At 43.0% G+C, this 24,356-nt stretch overlaps 1 protein-coding gene and 3 non-coding genes across 4 annotated transcripts in view; all 4 read right to left on the minus strand.

Annotated features, from left to right (window-relative positions):
• The window catches only part of dachb (dachshund b), an 82,819-nt gene extending 71,229 nt beyond the window's left edge, over window positions 1–11,590 (minus strand). The window contains exon 1 of the mRNA XM_037111776.1: window positions 10,612–11,590. Within this exon, the coding sequence (XP_036967671.1) occupies window positions 10,612–11,261 (650 nt within the window). The 5' untranslated portion in view covers window positions 11,262–11,590. The remainder of the gene's footprint in view (window positions 1–10,611) is intronic.
• A 3,224-nt stretch (window positions 11,591–14,814) lies between these two features.
• Window positions 14,815–14,888, minus strand: trnat-agu. Its single transcript has one exon. It is a non-coding gene; the product is annotated as a tRNA-Thr (tRNA).
• A 1,200-nt stretch (window positions 14,889–16,088) lies between these two features.
• Window positions 16,089–16,162, minus strand: trnat-agu. The gene has a single exon. It is a non-coding gene; the product is annotated as a tRNA-Thr (tRNA).
• Window positions 16,163–16,661: 499 nt separating this feature from the next.
• trnat-agu lies at window positions 16,662–16,735 on the minus strand. Its single transcript has one exon. It is a non-coding gene; the product is annotated as a tRNA-Thr (tRNA).
• Window positions 16,736–24,356: the final 7,621 nt, after the last annotated feature.

Here is a 24,356-nt window from a genome sequence, read left to right on the forward strand (position 1 = left end):
CTTGAAGTCTAAAGTTCCTCTCATGAAGAGATTAAAAGAAAAAGTAATAATTATGATTATTAAGTTGTCACCTGCTTAAACACCTGCTCTCCAATGATATCCAGTCATTATGGTGTCACGTCTGTCCAAAACAAGACATTTAAATCATAATTCAGCCACGTTTTGGTCTCAAAATTGCTGAAAATCAACTCCTTTTGTTGTTTATTTCCTTAAAAACTGCACCAAGGACAACCAAAAACTCTAAAAGAATCAAGGAGGAAGAATTTAAAGTCTTAACTTGAGGTAAAAGATTAAAAAAAGAAGTACTAATTAAGATGATTAAGTTGTCACACTCTCAACTTTGATTTTTTCATGACCGTCGTGACGTCCTTTTGACTTAAAACTGGGTGAAATGTGACTGAAAAAAACTTGCAGAGATGTTCGTCGTTTAACGTCCGAGCGCTAAAACACGACACGTATGCGTTGTAAACACTCGCTTTCTGATAATATCCGGTCATTATAATGTCACGACTGTCCAAAAACGAGATATTTAAAACACACTCTCAAAATTTGGACTTCTTGCTTTGAAAATCATCTTTTTTTTTGTCATGTATTCCCTTAAAAACTCCATCGAGCGCAAACAAAGACTCCTAAAGAACTCTCAACTTCAGGTAAAAAAGCTTCGTGAAGACACATAAAAAAAGTAATAATTAAGATTATTAAGTTGTCACGCTCTCAACTTTTTATTTATTTTCTCCGTTGACCGTCGTTTTGTTCCATTTTTTTTCTCTTGTCCAGGATCTTTTTTTTTTTTGTTACGCGAAACAAAAGAAGAAAAAAACAGTTTGTAGGAAGTTTGGCTGAAGCGCCTCACGTTTGTTTGCTCACACACACACACACTAACACACACACACACTCCCACGCCTGACGATGATGATGATGATGATGAAGATGATGATGATGATGATGATGATGAGAACTCCCTTCCCCCGTCCATAAAACGTCTCAGCCGGTCTCACCACTGTTATTATTCTAATCATGATGACATGTTTTTAAATGGATTATTATACGTTTTCATTAATAACACGCTGTCGCTGTTGACGCATACACACACATGCACACACACACACACACACACACAGATACAAACTTAAACACACAAACAAAAAGAAATATGTGCAATAAAAACTTGAGAAAACACACTCGCATGCTGCTGACATGTTTTCACTGCTAATTACAAATTACACCCAAGTTAAAGTTTTTGTTAATAACACGCTGTCTCGTGAAGTTCGTCAGTGACGAGGCTGGTGGGCGACACACACACACACACACACACACACACACGTATGCTCTTGTCATGTTTTTAATTGATTTCAGCTGTAATTATTTCTAATAAACACACACACACACACACACACTCGTCTGTACGTCGTCGGGTGATAATTACATTTTTCTTCCTGTTTTTATTAATAACATGTTGTCCAACACACACACACACACACACACACACACACACACACACACACATCACCTGTCATCCCCCCGCTGGCCTCTCTCTACCCTCTCAGCTCCTCCTCCCTCTCTCCTCCTTTCATCTCCTCCTTCCCCTCTGACCTCCTCCTGCTCTCTCTCTCTCTCTCTCTCTCTCTCTTTGATACTTGCAGTCGGCAGATGACGCTCGCCCGAAACTGTAAATCTGTCCGTTGTTGCTTCTTCCTTTTTTTTCTTTCCTTCACCTTCCTTCTTCACACACACACACACACACACACACACACACACACACACACCTTTGACAAGCTGTCACAATAAATAGAGAGATAAGACCAGGTGGAAGAAGAAGAAGAAGAAGACGTAGAGGAGGAGGAGGAGGAGGAGGGAGGGGAGGAGGAGATGACAAGAAGATTGAATAAGAGAAGGATGTGAGAGAGAAGGACAAAAAAACAAGAGAGGAGAAGAGGTAAGATGGAGGAGGAGGAGCTGGAGGATATAAAGAAGAGGAGGAAGGAGGTGGAGCAGAAGTGAAAGAGAGGAAAAGACAAAACAGCAGGAGAGGAGTGAGGTGAAAGGTGAAGGAGGAGAGGGAGCTGAAAGGAGAGAGAGACAGATGAAAACATTAGAGACTGGGAAGAAAAGAGGGTGAGAGGGGAGGAGAGATCAGGTGAAAGAAGAGAAGAAGAAGGAGAAGAAGTAGAGGAGTATATGACAAGGAGATTGTACAAAAGAAGGATGTACGGGAGGAAGAGGAGGAGAAGAAGAGTGGACCAGGAGATGAGAGAAAGGAAGAGAAGAAGCAGTTGGAAGAGGAGGAAAGAAAGAGTAGGAGGAGGAGGGAGGAGAGAAACAGATGGAGGAGGTGGTAGGATGGTGTCAGGAGGGGAGAGGAAATGATGGGAGGACCAGATGGACCCAAAAGTGGAGGAGAAAGAAGGAGGACAGACAGGAGAAGAGGGTGAACAGGTAACAGGTGAAAGAGGAGGAGGCTGGTGAGTGAGGAGGAAGAGGAGAGGAGGCTTGAAGAGGTGGAACAAGAGGAGACAGGGAGGAGAGATTAAACATGAGGAAGAGGAGGAGGAGGAGGAGGTGAAAGAGATATGACAGAGGGAGGAGCAGGAGGATGGAGAGATTACCTGGTGAACGAGAGGAGAAGCTGTTGTGACACTCCCTAATGTGATTTCTGAACCAATCTGCTAAGTGCAGCGAGGAGTGTGTGTGTGTGTGTGTGTGTGTGTGTGTGTGTGTGTGTGTGTGTGTGTGTGTGTGTGTGTGTGTGTGTGTTCACAGGCATCAAATAATCTTGTTGCTGATAACACCTCCTCCCTCCTCTCCTCCCTCCTCTCCTCCCTCCTCTCCTCCCTCCTCTCTCCTCTCCAGGCAGTTAAATATTAAAACAGCAGCGCTGTGTTTTATTCTTGGAAACGAGCTTCGATAATTAAAAAAGACTTCTCAGTCTGACTTCATATCTCATAATTCACACTTCTTATTTCATGATTCAGACTTTTAATTTCACAATTCAGACTTTTAATCTTATAATTCAGACATCTTATCTCATAATTCAGACATCTTATCTCATAATTCAGACATCTTATCTCATAATTCAAACTTTATATCTCATAGCAGCAAATATTCCCATCTGAGGAGCTTGAACTAGGTAATCTTTGACTCAGAACATTGATTACTTTCCCTTCAAATTAAGAACAAACACTAAGGACTCCAGCTCCTGCGAGTTACCTTTCATCAGCGGGAATCACCTCACTAATTATTTGACAACAGGAACAAAAAAGTGTAAACAGTCAGAGACAGAAAACAGATCATCAATCAGCTGAGAGTTTGATTGTTTAAACATAAAAACACACTTCCTTGTTTCATCTCTCTCTCTCTCTCTCTCTCATTGTTAATGTCTCTCGCCCCTCCCCTCTCTCCTTTAACAGACTCTGAAGTCGAGACTGAAACAGCCTTTGTGAAACATTATCTATTTCCCAACACACACACACACACACACGTTGACCTGCCTCTCCCCTCTCGCTGTTTTGTTCAGCCCGCGCACACACACACACACACACACACACACACACACACACACGCAAACACACACACACACATGGGGGGAGAGGATCGGTTCTGTTCTGTGGTGACAGCGGGTCATATTTCTTGCTTTGATCTTCACCTCTCTCTCTCTCTCTCTCTAACAGAGAGAGAGAGAGAGAGAGCATCTCCCCCTTATGTCTCTCGCCCCTGATGGTTGGTTAGTTGCTGGTTGGTCGGTAAGTGAAGCGTGAAACCTCCTCCTCCCTCTCTGAGACTCTCCCAGCCGTCGAGCCTCTGGACAGAAAAAAAAGGTGATAAAAACTCAAACTGGACGCAGGAAGTGAAGAAGCGACTCGCCTCACATCGGACACGTCGCTGATAACAGATCGGTTTTCGTGTATAACGGCGGCGGCACGTTATCCCGTTTGTACAAACAGCCTGCAAATTAAAAAAAAGTAAGAAGTGTTTGTAAGTGTTTAAGGAAGTTTTTCTTTTTTAAATAATGGGAACTTTTGTGTTTTGTCACTAACAGCTGGAGCCCGTCGAAACAGCTGCGCACACACACACACACACACACACCAGAGCCCCGAGGATGAAATAATACCCCGCCCTTCAGCCAATCAGAGTCCGGTATTATCTGTGGCGATGGTTCAAAGACACGAGAGACTTGAAGAGAACAGAACAAAGTAAACAAACGTTTAATCTCTTCTCCTGTAAAACTGTTGAGTTAGACAGAATACAATGAATACAGGACTGAAAAGAAGTTAAAAAGACATTGTGTGAGCTTCATTTCTTTATGATTAATAAAGGTTTCAAAGCAGCATTTGGTAATTTTGTTCACTGGGAGGCTGAGATCCAACCACCGGCCGTCGAAAACGAACAAAAACACGTTGAGTTTTGGCAAAATTATCCACCTAGAAACTAACTTTTAATTCACATTGGATCAATAAATATCTAATTGCTCGTAAGAAACTTGAAATTTAACGTAATTAGTCAAATAAAAACATTAGAATGGGAAATTTCCAGCTTTTAAACTCACATCGGAGATGTCAGCAGGTGGGATTTGCATCAAAACAAAGAAAATACTGGCATAAAAAAACATCAGAAGTCTTTCAAATGGATCAACAGCTGCTAAGCGCGAGTGTTGATGAGGAACAAGCAGCCAATCAGAACGCAGGGCTTCTAAAAACTACATTACCCACAATGCAACTCAACCACCAACAGTTTCAGTAGAAGATTCAGGTGAAGACTTTAAACAACCTTTTTTTAAACGTACTCCCAAACACACTTCAGGTCCAGCATGGAGGATTTAGTGACGTGTAGTGGGTAAGGTCGCAGACTCCAACCAACTGAATCCCCCTCGCTATCAGTGAAAGTCCCTCCTCTAGCATCAAGTGTTTGGTTTGTCCATTCTGGGCCACCGTAGAAACATGGTGACGTGAAAAGTCTCATTCTGAGGTCAAGAAAACACATTAACCCTGAGTTTCAGGTGATTCTGCACTCATGAAATAAACTTTAACACTTGATTGGTTCTTGTTTCTGATTGGAGGAATGATCGTTTCATCACCGATCAATGATAAGTTGTGTTTAAATGCTCGTAAAGCACACGACCACACAGCAGCAGCAGCAGCAGCAGCAGCGAGGTGACCTCAACTCCTCGCCAGCCAACGCTTTAACCTTTATCAATTAACCAGCAGCACAAAGCGGAGCTGAAACCAGACACACACACACACACACACACACACACACACACACACACACGAACACCAACAGACACTATACACACAAATATCCACAACACACACACACAAAAACAGGCGAATATGAACACTGCTGCAGACACACACACAGATGTAACCTGACACAGTGTGACAACTGATAGCTCTGTTTGTGCTCGCCAGACAATCACACACACACACACACATACCTCAGCCAGAAGGCAAAACAACTGACCGTGTTAGAGTGTGTGTGTGTGTGTGTGTGTGTGTGTTTTACAAACCACTGTGCTCCATTAAAAGAACTTAATGCCCCATGCAAAGAATGAAAAACACAAAATTGATGAAAGGAGTTCACGCTGAGTGTGTGTGGACGTTATTATGCCAGTGTGTGTGTGTGTGTGTGTGTGTGTGTGTGAAGCAGCAATGTTTCACGAAAACAAAACGACTTTGCTCCCCCTGTGTTACAAACAATACGACCTCCATCATCGGTGTGTGTGTGAGTGTGTGTTCATGAGTGTGTGAGTGTGTGTGTGTTCATGAGTGTGTGTGCGTGTGTGTGAGTGTGTGTGCGTGTGTGTGTGAGTGAGTGTGGGCTCTAACAGCCTGTCGTGATAAGGAGAGCCCAGAATAACACTCCGACATCAGCAACCCTCCCTCCTGTCACTCACTATCGATTCCCCCCCCCTCACACACACACACACACACACACACACACACACACTCATATAGACGCACACACACACACAAAATCAAGGAGGTGTTGAAGAAGCAGTGTAGACTCTCTCTGCTCCCAAAAAAAGATCAGTGCTTTGGTAAGAAAAAAAAAAAAAAAAAAAAAAAAACAGAAATATTCTGTTTTACTTTGAAGGAGCACACAACCAGTATCCTACAAAATAAGAGTCTTACTCACAGAGTGAAGGCCTCAGTGTGTTTTATAAAATGGCGCTTAACAAATCATCATTGAGTTTTTTCTACTGCCATAACTTTTAATTTTTTATAGCTGGTGAAACTATGGTGAAGTTTCGTAGTCCATGAAACATTTCTGGAGCTTCACAGAAACGCAGCGTTCTCCTAAACAACCAAAGTAGCTGTAGACTTGCTTTAAAACCCTAAAAACAACCAAAAGAAAGCATAAACTGGCTCCATACAGCTCGTCCAGCTTAGTCTTCAGAAGCTCCAAGATCCCAAATCGATTTAAAAAGACATTATTTACACCCTTGATGTGCGGTCAAGCTCGTACACCCACTTCTGACGGGGGTGCACGCTAATGCTTTTAGCAGTGAAGAATCTAGCTTTGAAAAAAAAGGTGTAATAATATCTTTCTAAATCAATTTGGGATCCTGGGGTTCCTGGAGACTAAGGTAAAACAAGACCTGAGCTACTTCAGTTGTTAAGGAGAATGCTGCCATGCTGTTTTTGCTGTGAAGCTACGAAAGTTCACCTGACTTTCCATCAGCATGAGGGTGAAGTGTTGCCGATGCCCCACAAACGCTCCAGTGGCACTCAGACCTTTTCAGAATAAAAGAAAAGCTCGTCATCAGTGAGTAATGGAGGGATCTGGTGCACTGTGAGGTCTGAGCTTTAAACACCATCGGGGTATTTTCAAGCCTGCACGTCACGGAGTTGAAGTCATCTCCTTTAAATAACTCATATTTAATTTTCCAACTTTAGAAAGGAAGTGTGGGAACTTTGCACAGCTGCTTTACTTCTGCGTTTTGTGTGCTTTCCCCTTTGACTGAAGCAGAAAACAGCATCAAGAAACACAATATAAGTTAACATAAAGTGTAATATCGATCAAACGGACGTTGCTTTTATGGTTGCCGAGAGGACGAAGTATGCAGAAGCGCAGTGGGAGTTTTCTTCCTCCTTTTTTTCTGCTTTTAATTTTTCCTTTCTTTTCCCAGAGGGCAACGTCAGAGAGGGGGTGTGTGTGTGTGTGTGTGTGTGTGTGTGTGTGTGTGTGTGAGAGAGAGGCATTAGAGGAATGCCAATATGATTGGAGAGGGAGAGGAGTGTGTGTTCGCTGTGCGTCCGACAACAATAGCTCTCCAGCCGTGTTGTTTCATGCGCATTCACATGATCCATTATTGCCCCTGACATGTACCGCTGTGTGTGAGTGCGAGAGGAGGCCGGGTGATTGAGATGAAGAGACAGAGGAGAGAGGTGAAAGACGGCGATGAAGACGAAGTAGAAGAGACAATTAGAGACAGAAATACACCCCTGATACAGACGGCAAAGACAGGGTGATAAAAAGAAGGCAAAAACAGAAAGGAGCGAAGCCGCTCGTCAGAAACAGAAAGGAGCGAAGCCGCTTGTCAAAAACAGAAAGGAGCGAAGCTGCTCGTCAACAACAAGACGGCGATGGAACATTTCAAGCTTAATAAACTATAGACTTGCGTGTGTGTGTGGTCAGCTAAAAAACAGAGGTCACTCTCCAGCAATCCAGTGACTCCACGGCAACACAATACACTGTTAATAATTAGCTGATACTGAGCAACCGCCACCTCAAACTCCCCATCTATCACTTTCATCTTTCGGGACAGCGACACAAAAATAAACCAGGGCTGAAAGCACATACGAGCACGGACAACATTCAGCGTTCCCACCACGACCCTGATGTGAAATTCCAGGACTTTTCAAGGAGTTTCCAGAAATAAAGTCAGAGGATGTTACATCCTCCTTGGTCTTGTTTTTGTCATGTTTTTTTGTTTTGTTTTTTGTTTTAGAAATAGAAGCTTATCATCAACCCCGTGCTCCAAGTTGTGGAACTATTTAAATGTCAAGTGTAATGTTGAGTGACTGAGTTACAACTTGTTTACACTTTCTCAAATAAGCATATAAGTATGCCAAATTAGCTATTAGTATTTCCTGTTTGCATTGTACCCATCAATGTTCAGACAACTCTCATTGGATGACTTTGATACTGAAGAAAACCTAAAAATGTGATTATTCTAAGGCAAGTTCTGCAGTTAGAAAAAGCATGTTTTTATATAACATCAAAGCTGATTTATGGATGTTTATTGAAAACAGGCATCAAAAATAATGATAAATATTGGAAGTGTAAGTCACATGTAATCTAAAAATGTGTTTATCGAGTCTATGTGTTGACATTTGACTCAATTAGGACCGAGAGAAAATGTGAAAATTGGCGCAAAAGGCTCTCCGCCAGACTACATTTGCTCTACCACTGTTTTTATAAATTCAGTATGCACCTGTCCTTCACCTGACACAGTATCTTTGCCTCCATCTTTCCCTCACAGCTGGATGTAAAGGGACTAATCTGTATTCATGTGTTACAGATTTTTAACAGTTTTTTGCAACGTTTAAGAGAAGAGTGGAAGGTCAGAGGCGTTTCACTTAAAGCCCAGCATCAGTGGGAGACGGAAGAAGAAAGAAGGACCAACTCTCCTCTTGTATGTTTTAAATATCAGGGGATCTCCTGGTTTAGTGACCTCCTCTCTTGGGAAAAACCCTCATAAAATTCATGTTTGTCCTGGAGTGTATTAGCAGTGAAGAAAAGTATCACATGATTTGATGTAAAAATGTATTTCTACTGTTAAACAAACCACCTTATTCTCAACAAAGTCATGGATTTTGCTTTGAGCCACAACTTTTAATCCTTTCCTTTTCTGTTTCTTTCACATTTTGGCAATTAGCAACATTAAACATGTGCTGAATTAACCATTATCAGTTCCCGTTTGCAGTGTTTTTATGGATGCACCAACAACTATCACAGATTAACTTAATACTGAAGTAAATCTAAAAACATGATTATTCTAAGGCAAGTTCTGCAGTGATACAGAGCAGCTCTTAGGTGAACCTTTGGAGAGATGACTACATATTGGCTGTCATCAAAAATGAAAATACACTATAAGTTTTTGGGGTTTTAAATAACTTAAGTCAAATAAAAGACTCCTTTTTGTTTTAAAAATACTTATTTTGTGCATCTTGTTTACAGAAAACTGAGCATTTATAATCCAAAGTGACAGGATGTTTCTCTTTGGGAGACGTTTGAGGACATCCAAGGTCTTGTGTCACTTTATGCTTTATCCATTTTGGCATTTTGATGTTTTGATGTTGACATTTTCAACAAAATAAACCTGAATTTAACTTTTCATTTGTGCAGATGACCAAAAACAAAGAGGTGTTCTGTCGATGCATGGCCTGCATGAAGGCTGTTTGCTTCAGATTGGTGGATGATTTCTCTAATCCCAGGTTGTTTTTCTAATTAAATTAAAATAACGATGAGCGTATATGTGATGTGCATCAGCTGAAGTTTGTGTTTTTAAAATCCGCTGATGGGTTTTAAAATGCCGCAGATCCAAAACTGTCACACAGGACAGGAGTTTTAATTTGAAAGGACGAGGCAGTGAGTGTAATGGAAACAGTGTGAGCGAGCAGGTGACACACACACACACACATACACACACACACACACACACACACACACACACACACACACACACACACACTGTCCGTTATACATAACAGGCATTAAAGAAAAAAAACACTCTGTAAAGTGTCTGTTTACACACAAACACACATTAAAGCTGCATTTCTCCTGCAAACACACGCAGGAAACCGTTTTCTCTCTCACACTCACACACTAATACTTACATAAACACACACTCACACACACAAACACACACACAGTGAGCGGTGAGATATAAAGTAATGGATTATGAGTATGAGAAGCTTTTCCATAACTAAAGTCAACAGACGGGTGTTTGCTTTGCGCTTGTTTGCCGTCAGTGTGTTTTTATTTCAATAAAACACAGAACTCATAAAACATGTGTCCAGCACACACACACACACACACACACACACACACACATCCATCAAGCTCCAAAGTCGATACAGTAAAAGCATCACTTTCGACACCTAAGCAGAAAAACAGAACAGGAAGTCTCAGGAATATTAACCGTTGCGCAAACAAGCCTCTGAGTCTTTAATGAATATTTAACAGGACATCCCCCTAAAAACTGCCATTTTTTAAAGGGAGTCTGGCAGGAGTGTCACAGGCAACGACATGCAATGAGTAGAAAGGAGTCGAGGCAAAAGTAATCATGAGGAAAATCACCAGTTCAATAATGAATTCTCTCTTTTCCATCTCTGCCTGACTCATTTCCCCTAAAAGATATCCAGCAACACAATCAGAATCAGGAGTTTCTGAGTGATTTGGGGCCACAGAAACAGTGGAAATCTGCACCAGACTTCATAGAAGAAACTAGGAAAATAAGCCTCAGATACTGTAGAAGTACCAAACACAGAAAAGTCCCTAAAGTCACTTGAATCGCTACAAACAAACCCAAAAAGTTGCAGCCGTGCGGACTCAGTTTGGACACTTCTCGGGTTAAAACATGTGACAGTGCTGGAGGTTTGGACCGACCTGGCGCTGGTGCAGTCCTGGTACAGCGTCTCGAAGTCCTTCCTGGAGATGAGCTTGCAGCGGTTCACGCCGGGCTGGATGGCGCCGAGCCCCCGCAGGACGCGCACCTGCTCCACGGTGCACACCACCGGGCTGATGTCCAGCCGCTTCAGCTTGGTGTACACGGTGTGCAGCCCGCCAACCAGGTGCTTCAGGAAGAGGTCGAACACCTGCGGCAGGCAGATGAGCTCCTGGCCGTCCACGCTGAAGCTGGCCACCTTCACGCCGTGCACCTCCACCAGCTTGCACTCGCTGCAAAGTCCGGGGTTGGAGGAGGTCTGCGCCAAGCCGGGGGAGCCGGGGGTCAGGCCGGCCGAGCTGAGCGAGCCGAGCCCGGCGAGAGGTCCCAGAGCGGCGCCGCCTCCGGACACCAGCGGGGCGGCGCCGCCGTTGCCCAAGCCGGGCAGGAAAGCGCTGAGCATGCTGCTGGTGAGCCGCGGGGACGGCGACAGGGAGTGCGAGTGCGAGTGAGAGTTGGTGTGCGCCGGGCTGGAGGTGCCGGTGGAGGCGACCGAGGTGTGGAGCGCGTCCGGGCCCGAGCGGTAGAGCGCGGCCGGAGTTGGGGCGCCAGACCCCGGCGAGAGGAGCGGAGGGGAGCCGGGGAGCGACATGGAGGAGGAGGAGGAGGAGGAGGAGGTGGCGGGGTGAAGGAGCGGAGAGTGATGAAGGCGCACACACACACTCTCTCCTCTCGCTGCCGTTCACACACACTCACACACTTTTCTTCTTCTCGCTCTTTCCAGTTGGGAAAACACTTGTGCGTCTTCCTGCGTCTTCTTCCTCTCACTTTTTCCTCTTCTTCCTAATTTTCTCTCTCTCTCTCTCTCCTTCTCTCTCCTTCTCTCTCTCTGTTTCTATCCACTACACGCTCTCACTCTTGTTATCCGTGCGTGGAAAGCGGACTGTCCGGTCTGTGCGTAAAAGCGACTGGATCAGACTCCAGGTCAGCCCCCCGTCCTGGTCCCGCCTCCTCGACACACGACTGACAGCCGCGTGGGCCAATCAGAGGAGACTCCCGGTTGAACCGAGGATGTGATTGGTGGTGAGAGAGTGGGAGGACTTTATTACACTCCATTGATGTGTGTGTGTGTGTGTGTGTGTGTGTGTGTGTGTGTGTGTGTGTGTGTGTGTGTGTGTGTGTTATCGCTCAGATCTCTCCCTCCGCTGTTTCATAAACTTTCTCACGAGCTGCCTTGATTCTCAAACGGGAAGTTTTTATTTTTCTTCTTCTTCGGTTTTTTTTTCTAATCGAGCCTCTCTCGCTCCATGTGCGCGCGTGCGTGTCCTCGTGTGTGTGTGTGTGTGTGTGTCCAGTGATGGCTCAAATGCGAGCTCTGGTGGCGAGACGGACGCATGTTTCACACACTGACCGCTGATCGGTGAACGCCATCAGACAGAAGGTGGAGAGGGGAGGAAGTGAGGGAAGGGAAGAAGGAAGTAGGTGAGGAAAGGGAGGAAGGAGGGAAGGATGCTTATGCTTTTAGATACTTCTGGGTGTGAGATCAGTAGAAGAGAGGAGATGAACACAAAGAAGGAGAGAGAGTGAAATTAGGAAGGATGGATGAAAAGAGGACAGAAGGAAGGAAGGATATAAGAAGTGAAGCCAGCAAGGAAGGAAGTAGTTGTGAAGGGAGGAAAGGAAAGAGGAAAGGCTGAAGGAACGAAGGATGTGTCTGATACTTCATGATGTGATACAAGTAAAAGACGATCAGAAGGAGTGAAAGTAGGAAGGAAGGTATCAAGAGTAGAGAGAGAATGAAGAAAGGAAAAATGGTAGGAAGGAGGAAACATGGAGGAAATATGAACACAAAGAAGGTAAGGAGTGAAGTTAGGAAGGAAAGATGGAAGGAAATAAGAAGTGAAGGGAGGAAAGCAGAGGAGAAGGACATGAGGAAGGAAAGAAGGATGCTTTAGGATACTTCTGGATGTAAAATAAGTAAAAGAATAAGGAAAGGAGTGAAATTAGGAATGAAGAGGAGAGAAAGAAGGAAGGAAGGAAAAAGGGAAGGAAGGACTTTGGTGGCAAGTATGGAAAGGAAGGAAGATGAACACAAATTTTAAAAAAAATAGTGAAATTAGGATGGAAGGATGGAAAGAAGGAAATAAGAAATGAAGGGAGGAAAGAGGAAGTAGGTGTGCAGGGAGGAAAGGAAAGAGGAAATGAGGAAGGAAAGAAGGGCGAGACTTATAACACTGGATGTTTAAAAAAAAAGTAAAAGAGGAAGAAGGGAAGGAGTGAAATTAAGAAGGAAGGATGGAAAGAGGAGAGAAAGAAGGAAGGATCGAATGAAACAAGACATTAAGGAGGCAAGGAAAAAGGGAAGGAAGGACTTAGGTGTGAAGTATGAAAAGGAAGGAGGAAATGTGGAAAGAGGACGAACACAGAAGGATACGAGGGAAATTAGGAAGGAAAGGCTGAAGGAACAAAGGATGCTTCTTATACCACTGGAGGTAAAATAAGAAAAAGAAGAAGAAGAAGAAGAAGAACAGAGGGAGTCAAATTAGGAAGGATGGATAAAAAGAGGACAGCTGGAAGGAAGGAAGTATCGAAGGAATCAAGACTCGAAGGAAGCAAGGAGGAAGTAGTTGCAAAGGGAGGAAAGGAAAGGCAGAAGGAAAGAAGGATGCGTCTGATACTTCCTGATGTGATACAAGTAAAAGACGATCAGAAGGAGTGAAATTAGGAACGAAGGATGAAACGAGAAGAGAGAGAGAGAGAAGGAAGCAAGGAAAAAAAGATGAACACAAAGAAGAAGAGTGAAATTAGCAAGGAAGGATGAAAAGAGGACAGGAGGAAGAAAAAGGAAGAAGAACTAAGTGGCACGCGGCGATAATTTAAACCACAAAAGAAGAAGAAAAGGGATTAAAGGAGAAAAGACGAGAAAAGAATAATAGAAGAGATCATCATGGAGCACCAGAGAGAATTAATTACCGCTGTGTGTGTGTGTGTGTGTGTGTGTGTGTGTGTGTGTGTGTGTGTGTGTGTGTGTGTTTAAACAGTGAAATGGGATTGAGCGGTGTGGATTACAGACACACAGCCTTTTATAATCCCGTGTAATCTCATTACTCTGAGGAACCCTGACTGAATGAAAAGAAGGAGGGAAAAAAAGGGGCGAGAAAAGACACACGGAGAGAAAGAAGACGACGAGACGGGAGAGAAAACGTGTTTCTGTCTTCTATCGATGCTACGAAAATAAAATATTTCAGACGTTTGAATTTTAAAAAACTGAGCTGCCGTGTCGAGGGTTTTTTTGTCAGGAGGGAGCAAAAACTGGATCCGAGGAGAAAACGTGCAAATGAAACAGGTGAGGGAGGAACGAGGAGGTCAAGGAGAAGAAGAGGTGGAGCGCCGGAGAATAAATAAAAGGTGAGACAGACGAAGTAAGAAGGAAGTGGAGAGGATGGAGGGATAAAGAGAGTCAGAGACACGAGGGCAATGATTTGTCTCGGAGGGATAATAATGATCCGACTGGAGCTGGACTCAGGGAGAAGAAGGGGGAGCGAGACAGAGAGAGATGAGGTCTTACTGGAGGTGAATCTCTCTCTGCGGGGTTATAATGACCCAGATGAACTTGGAGATGGACTTTGGGATGTGGAGAGTGAGAAAGAGAGGAAGAGGAGCAAACTTAGAGGAGGAGGAGGAGGAGGAGGAAGAGGTGACGAGAGAGGACAAAAGTGGAAAAACTTGTCTTTAAAAATGCTCCTCGTCCCCCGAGAGTCGGATCGCCGGTCCTGGTACAGATGACCCCCTGTGATGTCACTCCGTGTGAGCCAATCAGAAGCACATTTGGAATAAAATGTATGTATTTATTTATTAGTAAATCTGGTTTGTTATTTCACACACATCTGTAGTTTCCCCGCCGCTGTGTTTGTACCACAATCAACCTTTTTATTTTTTTTCCCAACTTTTCAACACTTTTTTCAAATCCACTCATCCGAATTATCAGCGTGTTTGGAGCCGTAGAGCTCCGACACGTCGCTGATTGAGCCAAAATGGTGGACAGGACAGTAACTCTGCGCTGCCAGGAATTTAATCATTAAAGGTTTCCTGGCAAGAAGTTCTTGTAGCGGTGTGAATAATGACAATGAATATAAAATGATGATGTTAGAGGAGGACGGACCCAGAGATTAGATTATTAATCCCTGAAGGTAAATGAGGTATAAAGGCACCGCTGGGAGTTGAACCCAGGATCTCCTGTTTACTAGACAGGCGCTTTGACCAGCTAAGCCACAGCGCCTGACTGATCAGCCAGGTGAGTTACCTGTGTGGTACCACGACCCTGTCCACGGGCCTCACAGTTGGTATTACAGAATTACAGAAGCTTATTCAGGTCTGACTTTACTTTCTCAGAATTTTGTGTCCTCACAATTCTGATTTTTCTTTTTTTTTTTTTTCAGAATTTCAACTTTTTTTTATCAGAAACGTGACTTTTTACAGAACTCAGATTTTTTTCTGTGACACTTCTAATATTTTCTCAAAATTCCAACCAATTAAAAAAACTTTCTCCCACTTGTGATTTTTTTTTTTCAGACTTCTGACATTTTATCCTAATTCCAGTTTCTTTTACATAATTCCAACTTTTTCTCAGAATTACATTTTTAATCTCAAAATCAAGAAATCAAACATTTTCTCAAAATTAAAACTTTTTTCAATTTTCGACTTTTTTCTTCTTTTTTTTCCTTCAAAATTCAGACTTTTTTTTAACTTCGGACTTTTTTGATTACTCATCCTGATACATGTTATATTTTGTGTTTTCCTCTGTGGAGGAAAGACACGAGGAAACAGAATCACCTTCATGGATGATGTCAGTCTGCTGTGAGCCAATCAGAAGCAAGCATCAGCACGTTTGTTGCCGTAGAGCTCGGACACGTCGTCGATTGAGTCAAAATGGTGGACAGTACAGTGACTCTGAGCTGCTTGTTACCTCAGCAGCGACTGAACTGTCTCAGGTGTAATGTTGTCGGACCGTCGGGCTCCTCAGAGGATAAAACCTGCCGACTCTGTTTTATCCCCTGATGTTTCATTCGGCACCAAATGACAACGTTCGAGTCTTTGTTTTTCCCAGATCCTCCCCACATTATCTCTCTTTATCACTTTCCCTTCTGAAGCCACATGATTGGCAGCGGGGAGGAGAAATAATATCATTCATCAGTGAGCAGAAACTCCCTGGGCGGCCGCAGGATGTACAGTCTCACTTGACAATGATGTATGTTGGAGGAAAGTTACCTGGACTTCAGCTGAGCAGACGGAGGTAAGTGAGTAAAGTTTGAAGAAGGTGTTTTACTACCTCAAAGAACGGGTTTGTTTTAGCTTCACCAGGACACATCTACTGTTCCACTTTAACTGTCTTGATCCACTAAAACATACGATAACTTTCTAAACCAAAAAACAGCCTGAAAGAGACACACAGATTACTTTAAAGGTAAACCAGGTATAAAGGCACTGCTGGGAGTTGAACCCAGGATCTCCTGTTTACTAGACAGGCGCTTTGACCAGCTAAGCCACAGCGCCTGACTGATCAGCCAGGTGAGTTACCTGTGTGGTACCACGACCCGGTCCACGGGCCTCACAGTTGATATTACAGGATAACAGGATAACATATTTCTGACTTTTCGTTCTCAGAATTCAGATTTGTTTCAATTTTGACATATTTTTTTTCACCACAATTCACTTTGTTCTAGAAAAATCTGACTGTGAAAAAATTGTCAGACTTTTTTCTAAGAATTCCATTTTTTTTATCAGAAATTTGACTTTTTTAAAAAATTAATAATAATAGGACTTTTATCTCAGAATCCGGATTTTTTTTTTTAATTCACTCTTTTTTTATTTTGATTTTTCTTGTCTCATAAGTTTTTCCTCCAAATTTCATTTTTTTCTTTTATAATTCCAACTTTTTACAGGATTCTTTTTTTTTTTTTTCAGAAATTTTGTACAAATAAATAAATTCCCCCCCAAGAATTCTGACTTTAATACTCCAAATCCAGATTTCGTTTTCCACATAAGGTTAACGAGGCACTGCTGGGAGTTGAACCCAGGATCTCCTGTTTACTAGACAGGCGCTTTGACCAGCTAAGCCACAGCGCCTGACTGATCAGCCACTCACTTCTGACTTGTTTATTTCTCAGAATTCACTTTATAAATAATTAATAATTTGACTTTTCTCTCAGAATTCAGACTTTATCCAAGAATTTGGACCTTCTCACAATCCAGAGTGTTTGTTTTTTTTCTCAGACACACCCATCTGGATTCAGCCGGAACATCTCGACGCCTAAAAACAGACTTTTCAACGGTTGTGACCTGCGGCAGAGACCAAGACTGTCAGCCGTAAACCGCCGAATCAACGGGAAGTGAAAAGGTTGAGAGATGAAAAGATAAGACGAAGAAGAAAAACCAGTAGAAGAAGGGCGAGAAGGAGACGAGGTGTCGGGCGACGTTACTCTGCCGCCTCTTTATACATCTTAGTTTTTATATTTCACTTTGGGACGAAAACATGAATGAAGAGGAGAGCCGTGGGCTGTGTGTGTGTGTGTGTGTGTGTGTGTGTGTGTGTGTGTGTGTGTGTGAGTCTTTTCAAACTCTTGTTTCACAAACACCTCAGTTCTTGTCCAAAGTGTTTCTATATACAAACATCACACACACACACACACACACACACACACAGCTGCTGTATCTGAGCCATCACTAGAGGCCATCAGGATTTATTTAGCTTTTATTTATACAAGCTTAAAGTCAAACCATCCATCTCACACACAATCGCCCGCAGCTTTCATTACAGTGTGTGTGTGTGTGTGTGTGTGTGTGTGCAGCAGATGACATTGCGTGCATGTAAGCAACTTTTGTGTTTGTGATGATATACAGTAATACTGAGATGACACGTGTGTGTGTGTGTGTGTGTCCTTTCCCATCATGCTCGGCACCTCCAGCGATGATGTAGACGACGACGGCGGCTCAACTTGTGTTCTTTAATAATCTAATTCAACAACACAATTACCAAGTGTCAAGCTGCAGCGCGGCGCGACTCCAGGCCGGCCGGAGTGACAGCGACGCTTCGTTTCCACACAATGAGGTGGTTTTTTAAAAAATGTATTTATTTATTCTTTAATCATCAACTTAATTACATCTTAACGGACACGACGAATATTGAATTTAAAAAAAAAGAAATCTCCTCTCGTTTCACCGTCACATGAGGTGGAAAATAGTTTTATCGATAACGACGACGAGCTGTGAAATATTCAGCTGTGTCTCGTGTCCAGTTAACTGCTTCACTACTTTCTCAGACTGTGATTCATTTAAAAACTTATAAAATACAATATTAAGAATAAGAAAAAGCATCTGCACCAACATGCAGCTTAGCTTTGTCTGCTAGCGTGTACAAATGTGAGAAAATTACTCAGAAACACTGAATACTTCACTGTTACTTCAGTCGTTATACAACAGTTAGGAGCTCTGTGGCACTGACAGTATTAGCCGTAGCATTAGCATGCTAGCCTTAGCAAGAAAACACAACAACAAGAGCCATGCTAGCAGCTCCTTTAGCCCATACTGTAGGCACACTGATGCTAACAGTCACAGTGCTAGCATGCTAATGTGTACGGTGACCTTCCTGGTAATGGAGCACGTTAGCATCCCTGCTGGAAAAACCAGTATAAACCAGCACCAGAACACAACATATGCTGGTCTTGCTGGTGACCACCAGCAAGACCAGCATATGTTGTGTTCTGGTGCTGGTTTTGGTGCTGGTCTATGCTAGTTTTTCCAGCTGGGATGCTAAGAATGGCTAAGCAGCACTAAGATTTGCTAAATGTCGCATTTGTTTTGCAGGTATTTGGTCGTGAACCATCACATTTCTGATTTTAGTGCTGTTTGTTGTCCAAAATATAGCTTACACTTAAACATATATATATATATTAGGAGGCTAAAATATGTCTTTACGTCTCCTCCTCTAGTGACATCATAAGTTCAAATTTGGGATTTTTTTCAATGTTAAAATTTAGATTAAACACAGTTTTCCATGCCGTCCTCCTCATTCCCTCAGTCCGGACATGTCAGGGAAGGAAGTTTGATATTTTATTTGGTTGTAGAGAAGAGAAGCTCCATCAAATTCTCCATCTTCTCCACCCATCCCAAAGTCAGAAAACATCGGCGGCACACAGGACGGAGAAAACCTGCCGAATGAGGCGAGAACAAAATGCTTCCCGATGTAGGTAGAATGAAAAACGTGCTCTACATCGTGATGTAAATCGATATTGCGTTTGAATTCACTGTGACTGAAGAGCAACATACTGTAAACATGATGCCACAGATGTTGCCTCCGTGTTTTCCTGCAGTTTGTTGTTGTCTGTTTCTTTTTTTAAACTGATCAGCTCGATAAGTTTAAAAATCAGAAATAAACCTTGAGACAGAGGGGGAAAAAAAAAAAAGGAGGACGGACATTTCATGCAATAAAAAATGTTCTTGGGTAATATCCAGTCTGGAGTAATAAAGCCCGAGCTCGTTCCTGTTCCCACTTCTTTCTGTCCTCATCGCTTCTTTTCCCTGCGTCTCCCCCCCACCTCCTCCTCCTCCTCCTCCTCCTCCTCCTCCACCTCCTCTGTCCTCCACCTCTCCTTCCCTCTCTGCCCTTCATCCCCCCTTCTCTTTATCACTCCGCTCATAAAACCTGCTCATCCAGAAAGAACAGACTTTAGAGGAGGACGGGGGGGAGAGAGAGAGGGAGGGAGAGGCAGGAAGTAGAGAAATGAATGAGGGATGAAGACGAGGAGAGGAGGAAGAGGAGGCGAGATGGAGAGAGAGAATTATGGCCACAGCAGCGTTTGTGATAGTTTCAGATTTTCGGGCTCAAATCAATCTGATTGAAACGGAATCGATCGTTGAATGAGCTGCAGAGTGCAGAGATCTGTGTTCAGTCCGAGTTCAGTGAACTTTGACATGTAAATCGGCGCCGGTGACCAATTTTTTTAAACCGTCTTCCTCCTGCTGACCTTTGAAGGGAGCGAGAGGCGGCAGCGTCGCACCATTTACTTTATTATAACCCGCGACGCTGCTCCACAAGAGGGAGGCTCCGTCTGCAGACAGCCGGAGGTTCAGGTACAACACGAATACAGCTTCAAACATTTTGATTTTAAACTCACGTCTGTACACGTAAGTACAAAGTCATATTCAACGTCTTTTAAGATCCTTTTTTTTTTAAAAGAAAAGGCCACCAAAACATGAACATTGGGTCATTTTCTACTCACCGCATGCCAACAGGAAGTGACGAGTTGTTTCGTAGTCCGCAAAACATCCTCCTAAACAACAGGAGACTGGTTTAAAAGAATAAAATAAAAAAGATATATATTCAAAATATTAAAGTCTTTCAGCATAAATTACTCCATCTAATTCCTCCTTTGGTAATCTTTCCATCTTGGCTCACCCCTAGCTTGCTTGCTAGCTAAAAGCGACGATATAAAAAAAGGCTACACAACCAGCCAGGCACCAACATCTGTATCTAGCTAACGTAACGTTAATATAAGCTAAATTCAATCTTCTTTTAATGGCTGTCATTGTGTTTTACAGTATCGAACAAATACACACAATACTTGACAGTTTCCCCGTCAACCTACAGCTAATCTTACTTTCTAAGGAAATATTAGCATCTAGCAGCTAGCCTAGCTTTGGAAACAGCCGACTTTCTAACACAACTAACTTCAAACCTTTTCTTGTATTAGTTTTTTGTTTAGATGAGGTCAAAAATGGCATATTTGTGGTTAAACAAAAGCCTGAGTTGTGACATTCAGTCTGTTTTTGGAACCGCAGCCTCGCTCGCTGTTTCCTTTGGTTTCCAGTCTTTATGCTAATCTTCTAACATCTCATTTCACCGTTGGACAGAAAGCCAAAAGTGCATTTTCCTCGGTTTTGACATAAACATAACACCGTTAAATTCCGTCTCGCAAACTGATGACAACTGATGCTGAAGGATGTTTTATTTCTGGACACAGTGTCGGAGGTGGAGCCCTATTCTGTCCTATGAAAGCTGTTCAGTTTGGAAGCTAGAAAATCTCGACTTCTTGGCTACAAAAACACCTGGATCAACAGCCGAGCCGGCTAACTTCCAGTTTAGCACCCAGCTAACATGAAGAGGGATAAAATAACTGAATCGTGCAGCTCTTTTAGACTCTAGACGCTTCTTTTTTAACGGGTCTGTTGTTGATTTTCTCTTCGGCTTCAACTGTTTCTGCCAAATTCGTGAAACGTAAAGTAAAAGACAACGCTTCAGATAAAAAACACAGACTTGCCTGCAGGAAGTAGAAATAAAGGGTCAGTGGGTGATTTTTAGCAGGTTGATCCGCGTTTAAAAAACCTGCGTAGACCCGCTAATGTTGGTGGAAAATCAGAGCGTTATCCGTTTAGCTCACCAGCTAGTTTTCACGGGTGAATTTCTCCGTGTCTCTTTGTGGTCAGACCAAAAAAATAAAAAAAATAAAAATGGAGGGAGGACGAAAGAGAGACATAAAAACGAGGGAGAGCAGGTCTCAGGGTGACTACACTGTCCTAATTCCTCTTTTAAAACAGCTAAAGAGGCCAAAAACACAACTCTCTCTCTCTCTCTCTCTCTCTCTCTCTCTCTCTCTCTCCACTCGTCTCATTCTCCTCTTATGTCTCTCGCTCATCACCTCTCCTCCTCCCTCCATTCCTGCCACCTTTACAAACATCACCCGTCTCCCCCTCTCTCTCTCTCGCTCTCCATGTATTTTATATTTAACTCGTTCTCTTTCTGCATTTACATCCCTTCATCCCGCCGCCCCTTCCCCTCCTCTCTCTCTCTCTGTTCCTGTCGTCTTTGCCAGCAGCGATGTCTTCAAACTCTGATTGATGATGGTTGCCGTCGGTTACCGTTGTGTCCTGCTTTTCTGTTTTTAACCAAAATACTCTTTCTCTCTCTCTCTCTCTCTCTCTCTCTCTCTCTCAAAAATTTTTCAACTTTTCTTTCTTTTTTAAAAAAAAAAAAAAAAAAAAAAAAAACTGCTGATGTGAAAGTCAACCGCCCTCCTGCTGGGTCGCAAGGACTTTTTCATTTATCCACAACAAACATGTGTTAAAGTGACGATACGACCGATAAATATGAATTATTGTAAGCAGCGCACCTGCACCTCCTGTCGCCCTTTGTATCCTCCATCCTTCTTCCTATAGATAGATAGATAGATAGATAGATAGTGTGGTTGGTTCGTTAATGGAGAGCTTTATTAAATGTGTTTTTTTAATGTTTATTTCATTATTAACATATAATCAGCGCCATCAATCACTGTGACAGCCACCTATTGTCAGCCTGGCTGTCACACCGCACTGTGTGTGTGTGTGTGTCGTAGATAGAGATGAATAAAGAGACGGTGAGTGTGTGTTCGACGCAATCTCGACAAGGTGTGTAAAATCAATAGACCTCGTCTTAAGGCGAAGGGCGGAGGAGGAGGAGGAGGAGGAGGAGGAGGCAAGCGAAGGGAAGAGGAGAGGAAGGAAGAGGAGCGGTGGAGGGAGGAAGGAAGGAGGGATGACGAGGAACGAAACTTTAAAAGGTTAAAGGAGAAGAAGCGTGAAGCTGCGAGCTGCGTCGTCTTCAAAATAAAGTTCTAAACCGAAGAAAACAAACATCACTGACTTTTTTACTGGAACAGACGCGTAATATCATCTCTAGCTAACTGCGCTAGCTAGCACACCAGCTCACCTCACCGGGCAGCAGCTAGCCAATTTAATGTACACGTTATCAGCAAACACTCGCTACAGTTAGCTACAACATTAGTTCTAAAGCTAACCTAGCCAAAAAATAAATAAATAAACATTAGCTTAATCTGTGTAGAGGACGAAGCTGTAGGTCATCTACAACCGCTGGATAATTAGCCTAGTTGAATTCATAAATAGTGTTTTTTATATTTAGCTGTTCGTACAGAGAAATAAGAAGACAAAGCATCAGTTAGTGATCTTTAAAGGTGTTTCCTCAAAGTTACCTGTTTCACCTGAGCCTCAGAAAGAGCGCCGACTCTCACAGTGGCCAAACCGTCTAACTACATCATCACCACAAAGCTTACGTTGTGGAAGAATCAGCTGTAAAACGGTGGATGAATCTTTTTTTGAGCATCACAGTCCTTCATGAAATCAGTCGTTTTGTGATCATAATTTCAGGCATTCAGCCCAAAAACATTTGGAAAGTCCAGACGAGCTGCACGATGAGACCGGACGTCTCTAGTGCGCTTTAAGAGCCAAAACAACACGGACGCTTTCATAGCTGTGAACTCGAGTCCAGACTGAAAGTGAAGTCCTTGATAGCGACAGGTAACAAAAACACCTGCCCACTTTATTGACGTAGATTCAGCAGCGTTAAATCCTCTTAAATCCCTGAAAATTACCCAAAAGCGAGTGTCACATCTTCTAAAAACTGTCAATAGCGACCGCCGTGCCAACGCCCTTGAGCAACATTAAAACAGTGTGTTGGGAGCAGCGTCAGTCGTGGAGCGGTTTAAGAAGCGAACATTAAACAACCAAATCAGAGTGAAAAACACCTTCAATCGAATAAATCAACAACAAAGCTGGAGGAGGAAGAAGGAGGAGGAGGAGGAGGAGGAGGAGGTGGAGGTGCCCGGGGTCCCCAGGTGCCGCAGCTGCAGTTTTCATTTCCTTAAAATAAATAAATAAATAAATAAAAAGATCAACCGGGGACGGGGAAATGGCACGGGAAGAATGAAAAGCATTTGGACGAGGGCTCCGTTTTTTTAAATTTGACTCGGAAAACTTTATTGATCCGAGTGCCAAACGGAATTATGGAAACGAACTCGGGAGCTTTGAAGAGAAGTTTCACTGTCGTTATCGTAAGCCCCTATAATCCATCATATCTGGGAATCAAATTAACATATATTTACACACACACACACACACACACTCTCACACACACTTAAATGCAAGCACTCACATAATTTCTCTGTCTCGTTCACACACACTCACACACTCACACACACACACACAGAGGCCAAATCATTAGTCGTAGGTTAATTAGTGTTATAATTAATAACCCAGCAGACATGTGTATGTGAATGTGTGTGTGTGTGTGTGTGCTTGTGCGCGCGGGGCGGGTGTATATGTGTAACGAGGGGTCGGGAGTTAAATCATATTAATTTCAACATTGATTAAGCAATAAAAAAGACTTTTAACCAGCGGGGGTGTATATCACTTCACCACACAGGCATCGCAATTTAAATCTATGTATTAATTAAAATGCATGCGTGTGTGTGTGTGTGTGTGTGTGTGTGTGTGTGTGTGTGTGTGTTGAGGTTTCTCGAGCGAGGAAGGGATCAACACTCTTTAACGGAGATAAAGAAAGAGAGAGAGCGAGAGGGAGGGAGGGAAGTGAGTGATAGCAAAACATGGATGTAATTCAGAGAAAAAGGAGCAGAAACAGTGAAGAAGTAGAAGAAGAAGAAGTGGGATCGAGGGAACGTGTGAGAGGTATAGATAAAATGAAAAAGGAGGGAGGGAGGAGGGGGGAGAGAGAGACTGACTGCTGTGTGATTGGATAAGCGCCAGTGACTCTTTGAAATTGTGATCGCCTCAGATATGCATTTCAACGTATAGCTTAACTTTTTTTTTTTTCTCATATAGATAACAGCTTCGTTAGCCGAAAAAAAAAAAAAAAACTTTGCCTGGTTGCCAACTTGAAAGCCGTCGCGCGAGGCGTTTCCAC

Source organism: Acanthopagrus latus, chromosome 10 (assembly GCF_904848185.1).
Source record: "Acanthopagrus latus isolate v.2019 chromosome 10, fAcaLat1.1, whole genome shotgun sequence".
Taxonomy (NCBI): Eukaryota; Metazoa; Chordata; class Actinopteri; order Spariformes; family Sparidae; genus Acanthopagrus; species Acanthopagrus latus.